The sequence below is a fragment of the Anolis carolinensis genome, unplaced genomic scaffold (genome assembly GCF_035594765.1).
Source record: "Anolis carolinensis isolate JA03-04 unplaced genomic scaffold, rAnoCar3.1.pri scaffold_13, whole genome shotgun sequence".
NCBI classification, from domain to species: domain Eukaryota; kingdom Metazoa; phylum Chordata; class Lepidosauria; order Squamata; family Dactyloidae; genus Anolis; species Anolis carolinensis.
The window spans coordinates 12,759,926-12,776,931 of record NW_026943824.1 but is presented as its reverse complement, the minus strand read 5'-3'; the positions used below and the strand labels follow the sequence as shown (position 1 = coordinate 12,776,931).

The 17,006-nt window shown below is 43.2% G+C and overlaps 1 protein-coding gene across 1 annotated transcript in view; it reads right to left on the bottom strand.

Annotated features, from left to right (window-relative positions):
• Positions 1–17,006, bottom strand: part of syngr3 (synaptogyrin 3) — a 25,493-nt gene extending 8,487 nt beyond the window's left edge. Inside the window, exon 1 of the mRNA XM_062964522.1 lies at positions 16,643–17,006. Coding sequence (XP_062820592.1) covers positions 16,643–16,741 — 99 coding nt within the window. The 5' untranslated portion in view covers positions 16,742–17,006. The remainder of the gene's footprint in view (positions 1–16,642) is intronic.

The window sequence follows — 17,006 nt, the reverse complement described above, 5'->3', positions numbered from 1 at the left end:
GTATTTATCCATCTATTCAGCCATATGTCCACCTATCCATCCATTTATCCATCTGCCTATCCATCTATCAATCCATCTATTCATCCTTCCATGTATTTATCTATCCATCTATCTATCCAACCATCCGTCCACCTATCCATCCATTTATCCATCTGCCTATCCATCTATCTATCCAACCATCAGTCCACCTATCCATCCATTTATCCATCCACCTGTCTATCTATCTATCCAACCATCCGTCCACCTATCCATCCATTTATCCATCTGCCTATCCATCTATCTATCCAACCATCCGTCCACCTATCCATCCATTTATCCATCTGCCTATCCATCTATCTATCCAACCATCCGTCCACCTATCCATCCATTTATCCATCTGCCTATCCATCTATCTATCCAACCATCCGTCCACCTATCCATCCATTTATCCATCTGCCTATCCATCTATCTATCCAACCATCAGTCCACCTATCCATCCATTTATCCATCCACCTATCTATCTATCTATCCAACCATCCGTCCACCTATCCATCCATTTATCCATCTGCCTATCCATCTATCTATCCAACCATCCGTCCACCTATCCATCCATTTATCCATCTGCCTATCCATCTATCTATCCAACCATCCGTCCACCTATCCATCCATTTATCCATCTGCCTATCCATCTATCTATCCAACCATCCGTCCACCTATCCATCCATTTATCCATCTGCCTATCCATGTATCTATCCAACCATCAGTCCACCTATCCATCCATTTATCCATCCACCTGTCTATCTATCTATCCAGCCATCTGTCCACCTATCCATCCATTTATCCATCTGCCTATCCATCTATCAATCCATCTATTCATCCTTCCATGTATTTATCTATCCAGCCATCTGTCCACCTATCCATTTATCCATCCAACTATCCATCTATTCATCCTTCCATGTATTTATCCATCTATTCAGCCATATGTCCACCTATCCATCCATTTATCCATCTGCCTATCCATCTATCAATCCATCTATTCATCCTTCCATGTATTTATCTATCCATCTATCTATCCAACCATCCGTCCACCTATCCATCCATTTATCCATCTGCCTATCCATCTATCTATCCAACCATCAGTCCACCTATCCATCCATTTATCCATCCACCTGTCTATCTATCTATCCAACCATCCGTCCACCTATCCATCCATTTATCCATCTGCCTATCCATCTATCTATCCAACCATCCGTCCACCTATCCATCCATTTATCCATCTGCCTATCCATCTATCTATCCAACCATCCGTCCACCTATCCATCCATTTATCCATCTGCCTATCCATCTATCTATCCAACCATCCGTCCACCTATCCATCCATTTATCCATCTGCCTATCCATCTATCTATCCAACCATCCGTCCACCTATCCATCCATTTATCCATCTGCCTATCCATGTATCTATCCAACCATCAGTCCACCTATCCATCCATTTATCCATCCACCTGTCTATCTATCTATCCAGCCATCTGTCCACCTATCCATCCATTTATCCATCTGCCTATCCATCTATCAATCCATCTATTCATCCTTCCATGTATTTATATATCTACCTATCTATCCATCTAGCCATCTGTTCACCTATCCATCCAGGCTTTTATCCACCCACCTATCCATCCATCTTTCCATCCATACATTTATCTATACATCCATGTATGCATACATACATCTATCCATCCATCCAAACCACAACCCATCCATTATACCATCCATCCATCTGCCTATCTATTTATCAATTCATCTATCCATGCTTCCATGTATTTATATATCCATCTATTCATCCAGTCTTCTGTCCACCTATGCATCCATCTATTTATCCACTCACCCAACTATCCATCCATCCATCCATCCACCAATCCACCTAGAATCATAGAATCTTAGAGTTGGAAGACCTACCTATCCATCCACTCACTTATTCATACAACCAACGATGCATCCATCTATCTCAGGGGTCCTCAAACTTTTAAAGCAGAGGGCTGGTCCACAATCCTTGAGACTGTTGTGGGGCCGAATTATCATTTGGAAAAAAAAAACCCGAACAAATTCCTATGAACACTGCACATGTCTTACTTGTAGTGCAAAACAACAACAACAATGAAAGAACAATACAATATTTAAAAATGAAAACAATTGTAACCAGTATAAACCTATTAGGATTTCAGTGGGAAGTGTGGTCCTGCTTCTGGCCAAAGAGATAGTCAAGTGAATTAGAATTGTTGTTGTTGTGTGCCTTCAAGTCATTTCAGACTTTGGGCGAGCCTAAGTCTAAAATTATTTATTTATTCATTTACTACATTTATTTATTATGTTTATATCCTGTCCTTCGGACCCTGAAGGGGACTCAGAGCAGCTGTATGTACAAACAATATATTATATTATTAGCATAGCACAATATTTGCATTATATATTACTATATTGAACTATACCACTAAACTGTAATATTATATGTAATATATAACATATAATATTGATAATAATACCATATAATAATATTATAAGTATATACAATATATTATATTATTAAAAATGATATAAAAATATTGTATTATAAAACTGAGGGCGGGGACCAGATAAATGACCTTGGAGGGCTGCATCCGGCCCCCGGGCCTTAGTTTGGAGACCCCTGCACTATATTGTAATATTATATGTAATATATAACATATCTATATATATAAAGGGGTAATGAAATTTCGGCCTAGGACAAAACAACAAAACTACACATTCCAGAAACACTAAACTTGGCAGCACAACCCCTCATCCATGCCTCTACGTTCATACAACAAAAAGAAAAGAAAAATAAAGTCCTAATTAGAGGGAGAGGAATAATCGTTTTTATCCAATTGCTGCCAGTTAGAAGGCTAAGCTCCACCCACTTGGTCTCCTAGCAACCCACTCACCCCAGGGGACAGGCAGTTAGGCCTCACTTAGGCCTCTTCCACACTGCCTATAAAATACATATTATCAGATTTTAACTGGATTACAGTATATGGCAGTGTAGACTCAAGGCCCTTCCACACAGCTATATTTATTAGCCATTTATAATCTTATATTATCTGCTTTGAACCCAAACTGCCATATAATCCACTTCAGTGTGCATTTTATACAGCTGTGTAGAAGGGGCCTCATATAATCCAGTTCTAAGCAGATAATATAAAATTATAAATATAATATGTAATAACTACTGTGATATAATAATACAGAACAATATAATCTCTAAAATCAGGACAGTAAATAAAAGACAACACTCTGAAAGCATAAGCCACAGCAAAACGTGGCCGGGCAAAGCTAGTAATTAATATTATTATATAGTATTAGTATTAGTATATTGTATAACATAATATTTTCAATATTACACCTAAATACAATATATTATTAAAAATGATATAAAATGTTATATTATAAAACTGAGGGCGGGGGCCAGGTAAATGACCTTGGAGGGCCACATCCGGCCCCCGGGCCTTAGTTTGGGGACCCCTGATCTATCTGTCTGTCTATCCCCATCCATCCCCCAAACAAAAGATGCCTCCAGGCAACAAAGGCCAGGCTACCTCTATGCAGATCTCCTCACTCATTGACTCTGCAGCATCCATCAATTTATCTGTTTATTCCTTCCATCCATTTATCCCCTTTCGATCCACCCATCCACCCACCTATATTATATCACACTTGCTTTTGAAAGTTGTGGTCTCTTTTGTGCCTTTTGGTTGACCAGATCAAGGTACTCCTCCCCACCATGGTTCTAGGTTTTTAATGCCTTTTAAATTTATCTGTGTGTTTTTGTATTTGATATTATTGTATGTTGTTTTTATATCTGTAAGCCGCCCCAAGTCCCTCTGGGGAGATGGTGGTGGGGTACAAAAATAAAATTATTATTATTATTATTATTAGGCTCAAACCCGAGAATAACAAAGAACAGCCAACGTACAACCCGAGTGACTGAGCACACGAGGAGGATGGTGCCGAAATACAGGCGGCATTGCTTTCTTTTGCACTCTCTCCCTCCTTAGAGCTTTCCTTTGGGTTTTGATCTCATCCATAAATGATGAAGAAAGGCTCCTTCCCGCCCCGTTCTGCCATCCGCAGAAACACCGGCAGCGATTTGCCGAGAAGGAGCCGCGTTTTGGATGAATAATGGAGGAGAGGCGGCGGCACTGGGTTAGTCAGCCATTGGGTCAATTTTGGGGAGATCTACTCCATTTCCTCGCCTTTCCAAATCCCAAATCCAGGATGCAAGAGAAGCAAGGCTGGTGCCTCACCAAATTACAACTCCCATTGGGTTGCAGTGAGTTTTTTGGGCTGCATGGCCATGTTCCAGTAGCATTCTCTCCTGACATTTCGCCTGCATCTGTGGCTGGCATCTTCAGAGGTTGTGAGGTCTGTTGGAAACCAGGCAAGGCTTTCATGGCCGGAAACACTGGGTTGCTATGAGTTTTTCGGGCTGCATGGCCATGTTCCAGTAGCATTCTCTCCTGACATTTCGCCTGCATCTGTGAATGGCATCTTCAGAGGTTGTGAGGTCTGTTGGAAACCAGGCAAGGCTTTCATGGCCGGAAACACTGGGTTGCTATGAGTTTTTCAGGCTGCATGGCCATGTTCCAGTAGCATTCTCTCCTGACATTTCACCTGCATCTGTGGCTACCATCTTCAGAGTTTGTGAGGTCTCTTGGAAACCAGGCAAGGCTTTCATGGCCGGAACCACTGGGTTGCTATGAGTTTTTCAGGCTGCATGGCCATGTTCCAGTAGCACTCTCTCCTGACATTTCGCCTGCATCTGTGGCTAGCATCTTCAGAGGTTGTGAGGTCTGTTGGAAACCAGGCAAGGCTTTCATGGCCGAAACCACTGGGTTGCTATGAGTTTTTCAGGCTGCATGGCCATGTTCCAGTAGCACTCTCTCCTGACATTTCGCCTGCATCTGTGGCTGGCATCTTCAGAGGTTGTGAGGTCTGTTGGAAACCAGGCAAGGCTTTCATGGCCGGAAACACTGGGTTGCTATGAGTTTTTCGGGCTGCATGGCCATGTTCCAGTAGCATTCTCTCCTGACATTTCGCCTGCATCTGTGAATGGCATCTTCAGAGGTTGTGAGGTCTGTTGGAAACCAGGCAAGGCTTTCATGGCCGGAAACACTGGGTTGCTATGAGTTTTTCAGGCTGCATGGCCATGTTCCAGTAGCATTCTCTCCTGACATTTCACCTGCATCTGTGGCTACCATCTTCAGAGTTTGTGAGGTCTCTTGGAAACCAGGCAAGGCTTTCATGGCCGGAACCACTGGGTTGCTATGAGTTTTTCAGGCTGCATGGCCATGTTCCAGTAGCACTCTCTCCTGACATTTCGCCTGCATCTGTGGCTAGCATCTTCAGAGGTTGTGAGGTCTGTTGGAAACCAGGCAAGGCTTTCATGGCCGAAACCACTGGGTTGCTATGAGTTTTTCAGGCTGCATGGCCATGTTCCAGTAGCACTCTCTCCTGACATTTCGCCTGCATCTGTGAATGGCATCTTCAGAGGTTGTGAGGTCTGTTGGAAACCAGGCAAGGCTTTCATGGCCGGAAACACTGGGTTGCTATGAGTTTTTCAGGCTGCATGGCCATGTTCCAGTAGCATTCTCTCCTGACATTTCACCTGCATCTGTGGCTACCATCTTCAGAGTTTGTGAGGTCTCTTGGAAACCAGGCAAGGCTTTCATGGCCGGAACCACTGGGTTGCTATGAGTTTTTCAGGCTGCATGGCCATGTTCCAGTAGCATTCTCTCCTGACATTTCACCTGCATCTGTGGCTACCATCTTCAGAGTTTGTGAGGTCTCTTGGAAACCAGGCAAGGCTTTCATGGCCGGAACCACTGGGTTGCTATGAGTTTTTCAGGCTGCATGGCCATGTTCCAGTAGCACTCTCTCCTGACATTTCGCCTGCATCTGTGGCTAGCATCTTCAGAGGTTGTGAGGTCTGTTGGAAACCAGGCAAGGCTTTCATGGCCGGAACCACTGGGTTGCTATGAGTTTTTCAGGCTGCATGGCCATGTTCCAGTAGCATTCTCTCCTGACATTTCGCCTGCATCTGTGGCTAGCATCTTCAGAGGTTGTGAGGTCTCTTGGAAACCAGGCAAGGCTTTCATGGCCGGAAACACTGGGTTGCTATGAGTTTTTCGGGCTGCATGGCCATGTTCCAGTAGCATTCTCTCCTGACATTTCGCCTGCATCTGTGAATGGCATCTTCAGAGGTTGTGAGGTCTGTTGGAAACCAGGCAAGGCTTTCATGGCCGGAAACACTGGGTTGCTATGAGTTTTTCAGGCTGCATGGCCATGTTCCAGTAGCATTCTCTCCTGACATTTCACCTGCATCTGTGGCTACCATCTTCAGAGTTTGTGAGGTCTCTTGGAAACCAGGCAAGGCTTTCATGGCCGGAACCACTGGGTTGCTATGAGTTTTTCAGGCTGCATGGCCATGTTCCAGTAGCACTCTCTCCTGACATTTCGCCTGCATCTGTGGCTAGCATCTTCAGAGGTTGTGAGGTCTGTTGGAAACCAGGCAAGGCTTTCATGGCCGGAACCACTGGGTTGCTATGAGTTTTTCAGGCTGCATGGCCATGTTCCAGTAGCATTCTCTCCTGACATTTCGCCTGCATCTGTGGCTGGCATCTTCAGAGTTTGTGAGGTCTGTTGGAAACCAGGCAAGGCTTTCATGGCCGGAACCACTGGGTTGCTATGAGTTTTTCAGGCTGCATGGCCATGTTCCAGTAGCATTCTCTCCTGACATTTCACCTGCATCTGTGGCTACCATCTTCAGAGTTTGTGAGGTCTCTTGGAAACCAGGCAAGGCTTTCATGGCCGGAACCACTGGGTTGCTATGAGTTTTTCAGGCTGCATGGCCATGTTCCAGTAGCACTCTCTCCTGACATTTCGCCTGCATCTGTGGCTAGCATCTTCAGAGGTTGTGAGGTCTGTTGGAAACCAGGCAAGGCTTTCATGGCCGGAACCACTGGGTTGCTATGAGTTTTTCAGGCTGCATGGCCATGTTCCAGTAGCATTCTCTCCTGACATTTCGCCTGCATCTGTGGCTGGCATCTTCAGAGTCTGTGAGGTCTGTTGGAAACCAGGCAAGGCTTTCATGGCCGGAAGCGCTGGGTTGCTATGAGTTATTCAGGCTGTGTGGCCATGTGCCAGTAGCATTCTCTCCTGACATTTCGCCTGCATATGTAGCTGGCATCTTCAGAGGTTCTGTGGGCAGTAAAGCAAGTAGGATGTATATATATACCTGTGGAATAATGTCCAGGATGGGAGAAAGGACCTTTGTCTGTTTGAAGCAAGTATGAATGTTGCAGTTGGCCACCTTGATCACTACTGAGTAGCCATGAAGCTGTAAAGCCAATAAGTGAGGGTATTGGCATAGAGGCAGCCTGGCTCTTGTTGCCTGAAGGCATCTTCAGCTTAGGCGCCATTAACTGGCAATTTGATTGTTTGCTGTCTGTTTTTGAGTGGTTTTCCTTATTTGCCAGATTTTGTTCATTTTGGTAACTTAATACTAGTAACTATGAACATGAAGAAAATCTGGTTACCAGTACAGTATTTAAAAACACTCAAATCAAGACAGTAAATAAAGAACACCACTTAGAAACAGGCGAACTCCAGACAGCAAGCGATCAAGTGCCAGTTCACACCTCCCAAACAGAGGGTGTCTCCTGGTAACAGAGGCCAGGCTACCTCTATGCAGATACCCTCACTCATTGACTTTGCAAACTTCATGGCTTCTCAATGCTATTCAAGCTTGCTAATTGCACACTTGCTTCAAACAGACAATAATAATAATATAATAATAATACTTTATTTTTCTATCCCGCCATCATCTCCCCAAAGGGACTCGGGGCGGCTAACATGGGGCGAGGCCCAAAACAAAGCAGAATAAAGCAATTACAACGAATATCAAAACAAAAACAGGGTTCTGTCTCCCACCCTGGACATGATTCCACAGGTGTATATACACCCCACTTGCTTTATTCTGAACAGAACATTTGAAGATGCCATCAGCCACAGATGCAGGCGAAATGTCAGGAGAGAATGCTACAGGAACATGGCTATACAGCCTGAAAAAACACAGCAACCAAGTGATTCTGGCCATTGATAACACATACAACTCCGGATTGTTGTGCATTTTCCGGGCTGTATGGCCATGTTCCAGAAGCATTCTCTCCTGACGTTTCGCCCACATCTATGGCAGACATCCTCGGAGGTTGTGAGGTACAACTCCCATTCTTCACCGTGGAACGAGTGGGCTTTGAGCCCACTTCAACAGCCATGGCTCAATGCTATAGGGAACAATGGGAGTGGTAGTTTTACAAAACTGCAAGTCCCATCGCAAGGAGCCAGGGCTGTCAAAGCGGCACCCATCGGCAGTGCGGATGCACCAATTGCATGGCCAATGCGGGAAGGAAGTACACTCAGGAGTGGAATAAACGTGCCACACTTCTATAGAGGTCAGTTAAAAATAAAACACTCCGTTCCGGTTTCGGCGAAACCAAATGCACACCGTTTGCACCGCCGCTTTGGGGTTTCGTCACTTTCACAAAGAACGAAAAAGGGGAACAAAACCAGGGGTTCGAAAGGCAGTTTCTTATTATTCTATAGTGTAGACCAGGCCTGGGCAAATTTGGGCCCTCCAGGTGTTTTGGACTCCAACTCCCATCGTTCCTAACAGCCTCAGGCCCCTTCCTTTTCACCCTCAGCCGCTTAAGCGGCTGAGGGTGAAAAGGAAAGGGCCTGAGGCTGTTAGGAACGATGGGAGTTGGAGTCCAAAACACTTGGAGGACCCAAGTTTGAGCCATAAAAAAGCAAGTAAGGACAGAGGAAGGCCTGCAAGGCACAGGTGAGAGCTCACCTGGCCATTGACACAAACACACCAGGCCTTCCAGACAATGCCAGCCATTTCCATGCCACGGTGCCATGCCATCCGGTCTCCATTTCGAGCCATAAAAAAGCAAGTAAGGACAGAAGAAGGCCTGCAACGCACAGGTGAGAGCTCACCTGGCCATTAACACAAACACACCAGGCTTTCCAGACAATGCCAACTATATGCCAAGGTGCCACCCAGTCTTCATTTTGAGCCATAAAAAAGCAAGTAAGGACAGAAGAAGGCCTGCAATGCACAGGTGAGAGCTCACCTGGCCACTGCACATAAACATATATGAATACACAAACACACCAGGCCTTCCAGACAATGCCAGCCATCTCTATGCCAAGGTGCCATGCCATCCGGTCTCCATTTCGGGCCATAAAAAAGCAAGTGAGGACAGAAGAAGGCCTGCAATGCACAGGTGAGAGCTCACCTGGCCATTGCACATAAACATATATGAATACACAAACACACCAAGCCTTCCAGACAATGCCAGCCATTTTCATGCCAAGGTGCCATGCCATCCGGTCTCCATTTCGGGCCATAAAAAAGCAAGTGAGGACAGAAGAAGGCCTTGATGTACAGGTGAGAGCTCACCTGGCCACTGCACATAAACATATATGAATACACAAACACACCAGGCCTTCCAGACAATGCCAACTATATGCCAAGATGCCATGCAGTCTCCATTTCAAGCCATAAAAAGCAAGTGAGGACAGAAGAAGGCCTTGATGTACAGGTGAGAGCTCACCTGGCCACTGCACATAAACATATATGAATACACAAACACACCAGGCCTTCCAGACAATGCCAACTATATGCCAAGATGCCATGCAGTCTCCATTTCAAGCCATAAAAAAGCAAGTGAGGACAGAAGAAGGCCTGCAACGCACAGGTGAGAGCTCACCTGGCCACTGACACAAACACACCAAGCCTTCCAGACAATGCCAACTATATGCCAAGGTGCCATCCAGTCTCCATTTCGAGCCATAAAAAAGCAAGTGAGGACAGAAGAAGGCCTGCAAGGCACAGGTGAGAGCTCACCTGGCCACTGCACATAAACATATATGAATACACAAACACACCAGGCCTTCCAGACAATGCCAGCCATCTCTATGCCAAGGTGCCATGCCATCCGGTCTCCATTTCGGGCCATAAAAAAGCAAGTAAGGACAGAAGAAGGCCTGCAAGGCACAGGTGAGAGCTCACCTGGCCATTGACACAAACAAACCAAGCCTTCCAGACAATGCCAACTATATGCCAAGAAGCCATGCAGTCTTCATTTTGAGCCATAAAAAAGCAAGTAAGGACAGAAGAAGGCCTGCGATGGACAGGTAAGAACTCACCTGGCCATTGACACAAACACACCAGACCTTCCAGACAATGCCAACTATATGCCAAGGTGCCATGTAGTCTCCATTTCGAGCCATAAAAAAGCAAGTAAGGACAGAGGTAGGCCTGCAATGCACAGGTGAGAGCTCACCTGGCCATTGACACAAACACACCAGGCCTTCCAGACAATGCCAAGGTGCCATCCAGTCTCCATTTCAAGCCATAAAAAAGCAAGTAAGGACAGAAGAAGGCCTGCAATGCACAGGTGAGAGCTCACCTGGCCACTGCACATAAACATATATGAATACACAAACACACCAGGCCTTCCAGACAATGCCAACTATATGCCAAGATGCCATGCAGTCTCCATTTCAAGCCATAAAAAAGCAAGTGAGGACAGAAGAAGGCCTGCAACGCACAGGTGAGAGCTCACCTGGCCACTGACACAAACACACCAAGCCTTCCAGACAATGCCAACTATATGCCAAGGTGCCATCCAGTCTCCATTTCGAGCCATAAAAAAGCAAGTGAGGACAGAAGAAGGCCTGCAAGGCACAGGTGAGAGCTCACCTGGCCACTGCACATAAACATATATGAATACACAAACACACCAGGCCTTCCAGACAATGCCAGCCATCTCTATGCCAAGGTGCCATGCCATCCGGTCTCCATTTCGGGCCATAAAAAAGCAAGTAAGGACAGAAGAAGGCCTGCAAGGCACAGGTGAGAGCTCACCTGGCCATTGACACAAACAAACCAAGCCTTCCAGACAATGCCAACTATATGCCAAGAAGCCATGCAGTCTTCATTTTGAGCCATAAAAAAGCAAGTAAGGACAGAAGAAGGCCTGCGATGGACAGGTAAGAACTCACCTGGCCATTGACACAAACACACCAGACCTTCCAGACAATGCCAACTATATGCCAAGGTGCCATGTAGTCTCCATTTCGAGCCATAAAAAAGCAAGTAAGGACAGAGGTAGGCCTGCAATGCACAGGTGAGAGCTCACCTGGCCATTGACACAAACACACCAGGCCTTCCAGACAATGCCAAGGTGCCATCCAGTCTCCATTTCAAGCCATAAAAAAGCAAGTAAGGACAGAAGAAGGCCTGCAATGCACAGGTGAGAGCTCACCTGGCCACTGCACATAAACATATATGAATACACAAACACACCAAGCCTTCCATACAATGCCAGCCATCTCTATGCCAAGGTGCCATGCCATCCGGTCTCCATTTCGGGCCATAAAAAAGCAAGTAAGGACAGAGGAAGGCCTGCAAGGCACAGGTGACAGCTCACCTGGCCATTATGGGAGCTCACCTGGCCATTGACACAAACACCAAGCCTTCCAGACAATGCCAACTATAAGCCAAGGTGCCATCCAGTCTTCATTTCAAGCCATAAAAAAGCAAGTGAGGACAGAAGAAGGCCTTGATGTACAGGTGAGAGCTCACCTGGCCATTAACACATACACACCAGGCCTTCCAGACAATGCCAACTATAAGCCAAGATGCCATGCAGTCTCCATTTCAAGCCATAAAAAAGCAAGTGAGGACAGAAGAAGGCCTGCAACGCACAGGTGAGAGCTCACCTGGCCATTAACACAAACATACCAGGCTTTCCAGACAATGCCAACTATATGCCAAGGTGCCACCCAGTCTTCATTTTGAGCCATAAAAAAGCAAGTAAGGACAGAAGAAGGCCTGCAATGCACAGGTGAGAGCTCACCTGGCCACTGCACATAAACATATATGAATACACAAACACACCAAGCCTTCCAGACAATGCCAGCCATTTCCATGCCAAGGTGCCATGCCATCTGGTCTCCATTTCGGGCCATAAAAAAGCAAGTGAGGACAGAAGAAGGCCTGCGATGCACAGGTGAGAGCTCACCTGTCCATTGACACAAACACACCAAACCTTCCAGACAATGCCAACTATATGCCAAGGTGCCACCCAGTCTCCATATCGGGCCATAGAAATAAAACTAAAGGCAGAGAGAAGACCTGCAACCCACAGGTGAGAGCTCACCTAGCCATTAACACACACACATACACACACAAATCCACAGACACCGGGCTTTTGCTTTGACGCCAACCATCACAACGCCAAAGGCCCAAGGTACTATCCTGTCCCCCATTTCAGGCCATAAACAAACAAACAAGACAGAGGAAAACTCCCAATGCAAAGGTGGGAGCTCACCTGGCGATTGCACATAAACACACACAAACACACCAGGCCTTCCAGACAAATGCCAACCATCTCTATGCCAAGGTGCCACCCAATCTCCATTTCGGGCCGTTATAAAATACAACAGCGTGACCTCACCTGGCCGTGACACACACGCAAACAAACACATACACAAACATGTAAACACCCGAGCAAGACCCCCTTTTCTTCCTTCCTTTCCAAATCAACATTGCCTGGTGCAGAAGGTTTTTGCAAGCAGGGTCTCAAAAAAGGGTGCAAATAGAAACAGGAATCCCCTCCCCATAAAGTCTCTATGGCATCTCCAAATACGGTCAAAAACTAGACCAAACAGGGATCTTGAGAGGCTATGTCTAATTCTTTGCTGTTTTGGACAGGTGTGGCAATGCCTTTTAAATAACTAGCTATGCCCGGCCACGCGTTGCTGTGGCGAAGTCTGGTGGTATGGCAAATAAATTATTGAGGAATTAGTGGTAGTTAAGGTAAAGAGTAAAGCTTTTCCCCTGACATTAAGTCCATTATAAATAATAATAATAATAATAATAATAATAATAATAATAATAATAAAACTTTATTTATACCCCGCCACCATCTCCCCAATGGGGACTCGGGGCGGCTTATATGGGGCCATGCCCAAAACAATACAATATAAACAGCATATAAAAGAACAACACATCACAACACAATAAGCAATACAATAAATAATAATAATATCCATTACAAAATAAATCAAGGAAACAATGAAAAACAAGGGCGGACCACATGAACATTAAGTTAAAACTCAGGATGAGAGAGACATAGGAATAAAAAAACACAGCGAACAGGGTCATAAGGAAGTGGGGTAGTCTGGAGGATAGATATTAGCGGGAGCAACGGAAAAGAAATATAAAATAGTTACTCTCCAAAAGCACAACGGAAGAGCCATGTTTGGGTTATATAGCTGTGTGGAAGGGCCTTGAGTCTACACTGCCATATAATCCAGTTCAAATCAGATAATCTGTATTTTATAGGCAGTGTGGAAGAGGCCTAAGTGAGGCCTAACTCTGCCTGTCCCCTGGGCTGAGAGGGTTGCTTGGAGACCAAGTGGGCGGAGCTTAGCCTTCTAACTGGCAGCAATTGGGGAAAAAATAATTATTCCTCTCCCTCTAGTTAGGACTTTATTTTTCTTTTCTTTTTGTTGTATCAACCTAGAGGCATGGATGAGGGGTTGTGCTGCCAAGTTTAGTATTTCTGGGATGTGTAGTTTTGCTGTTTTGTCCTAGGCTGAAATTTCATTACCCTTTTATATATATAGATAATAATAATAATGTGTAGGATTGGATAGGCGTTTTGGGAAGGACCCCAGAATTAAACTGGGGCAATTGGAGTGGGAAAACCCCTTTCCTTTTCCTGTTTATTTCCTTGAACCATACAATTACTATTTTTCTAATAATAATAATAATAATAATAATAATAATAATAATAATAATAATAATAATGGATTGCAATGGGGTTGGGTGGGCATTTGGGGGGCATGATTGCTAGAATCCCATAAGGAGTTTTTCCCATTCCTGTTTATTTTATTGGGCCACTATTTAAAAGACATTCAGTATATGATGATGATGATGATGATGATGATGATGATGATATGATAATGATGACAATAATAATAATGCTTGTAATGGGCTTGGGTGGGCATTTTGGGGAATAATAATAATAATAATAATAATAATAATAATAATAATAATAATAATAATGTTTTCAATGGGGTTGAATGGACATTTGGAATCACCCTTGCTGGAATCAAAGAAGGAGTAATAATAATAATAATAATAATAATAATAATAATAATAATAATAATAATAATAATAATAATAATAATATGATGATGATGATGATGATGACTACAATAATAATAATGGTTTGGGTGGGCATTTTGGGGAATAATAATAATAATAATAATAATAATAATAATAATAATAATGTTTTCAATGGGGTTGAATGGACATTTGGAAGGCAACCTTGCTGGAATCATAGAAGGAATGATGATGATGATGATGATGATGATGATGACAATAATAATAATGCTTTTGATGGGTTTGGGTGGGGATTTTGGGAAGGCATCCTTGCTAAAATCAAATTAGAAGGATAAAGAAACCCTTCCTATTCCTGTTTATCTCCTTGAACCATACAATCAATAATAATAATAATAATAATAATAATAATAAGGTTTTCAATAGGGTCGAATTGACATTTTTGAGGCCCTGTTGCTAGACTCAAAATAGAAGGTGATAAGAAACCTTTCCTCTCCCTCTCCTTGGAAAAATACAATCACTATATTGAAAAATGCAATATATAATAACAACAACAACAACAACAACAACAACAACAACAACATGGCTTGCAATGGAGTTGGATGAGCTAAAAGCAAATTAGGATCAAGAAACCTTTCCTATTTCTCTCCCTGGATCACACAATCACTAAATTATAATGCAATATATGAGAAATTAATAATAATATACAATATAATGATGGTGATGTTTGCAATGGGGTTGGATGGGCCTACTGTGGAGCACCTTTGCAATCACTATATGAAAAATGCAACATATGAGAATAGTAATAACAATAATATAGAATATAATGATGGTGATGTTTGCAATGGGGTTAGATGGGCCTTTTGTGGGGCATTTTTTTGCAATGCAACATATGACGAGAATAATAATATGCAATATGATGATGTTTGCAATGGGGGACCTTTGCAATCACTACATGAAAAATACAATATATGGGAATAATAATATGTAATATATGAGAATATGCAATATGATCATGGTGTTTGCAATGGGGGACCTTTGCAATCACTACATGAAAAATGCAATATATGAGAATAATAATATGTAATATATGAGAATAATAATATGCAATATATGAGAATAATAATATGCAATATATGAGAATAATATGCAATATGATGAGGGTGTTTGAAATGGGGGACCTTTGCAATCACTACATGAAAAATACAATATATGGGAATAATAATATGCAATATATGGGAATAATAATATGCAATATATGAGAATAATAATATGCAATATATGAGAATAATAATATGCAATACGATGATGATGTTTGCAATGGGGGACCTTAGTAATCACTACATGAAAAATGCAATATATGAGAATAATATGCAATATATGGGAATAATAATATGCAATATGATGATGATGTTTGCCATGGGGGACCTTTGCAATCACTACATGAAAAATACAATATATGGGAATAATAATATGCAATATATGAGAATAATAATATGCAATATGATGATGATGTTTGCAATGGGGGACCTTTGCAATCACTACATGAAAAATACAATATATGAGAATAATAATATGCAAAATATGGGAACAATAATATGCAATATATGTGAATAATAATATGAAATATATGAGAATAATAATATGCAATATAATGAGGGTGTTTGCAATGGGGGACCTTTGCAATCACTACATGAAAAATACAATGTATGAGAATAATAATATGCAATATATGGGAATAATAATATGCAATATATGTGAATAATAATATGAAATATATGAGAATAATAATATGCAATATAATGAGGGTGTTTGCAATGGGGGACCTTTGCAATCACTACATGAAAAATACAATGTATGAGAATAATAATATGCAATATATGGGAATAATAATATGCAATATATGTGAATAATAATATGAAATATATGAGAATAATAATATGCAATATAATGAGGGTGTTTGCAATGGGGGACCTTTGCAATCACTACATGAAAAATACAATGTATGAGAATAATAATATGCAATATATTGGAATAATATGCAATATATGAGAATAATAATATGCAATATGATGATGATGTTTGCAATGGGGGACCTTAGCAATCACTACATGAGAAATGAGAATAATAATAATGATATGCAATATAGTGATGGTGATGTTTGCAATGGGGTTGGATGGGAATTATAATGCTAGGATAAAGGATCAAGAACCCTTTCCTTGGACCCATGCAAAGCCCTGTAGTAATAAAATGCAATATCCGCTGCCTTGCTTGCATTGCACCTGAGGATGCTTGCAACCTGTCCCATTTTTTGCATTGCAACCTGTCCCATTTTTTGCATGCAGGTGACCTTTGCAAAGCCTGATATAGACGGGGTTATGGGATACTCACCCCAGAGATGATCCTGAGGATGGTCTGGGGCCTCTGGATGAACTCGAGGGGGTCCACGGCAGCCCCTGCCCGCCCGGCCCCAAAGGATGCTCCTTCCATGGTGGATGATGGGCCTCTCCAATCCCTCCCTCTTATTGTATCCTTTGCAAGGATTTCCCAGGGAAGGGCGAGTCCTGTTTGCAGCGCCTCGCCTTTGCAGCAGCAAAGCAAGAGGAAGAAGAGGAGGAGGAAGGCGAAAGGGAAGGGGGAAGGATGGGCCACCGAGACAGCCCACTCGCCCACGCCTCCCCCCTTTTTTCCTTCCCCCGTGGAGCCTGCAAAGGCGCGTCTCTCGCCCTCCAAGCCCTCTTTCTCCTTCCCTCCC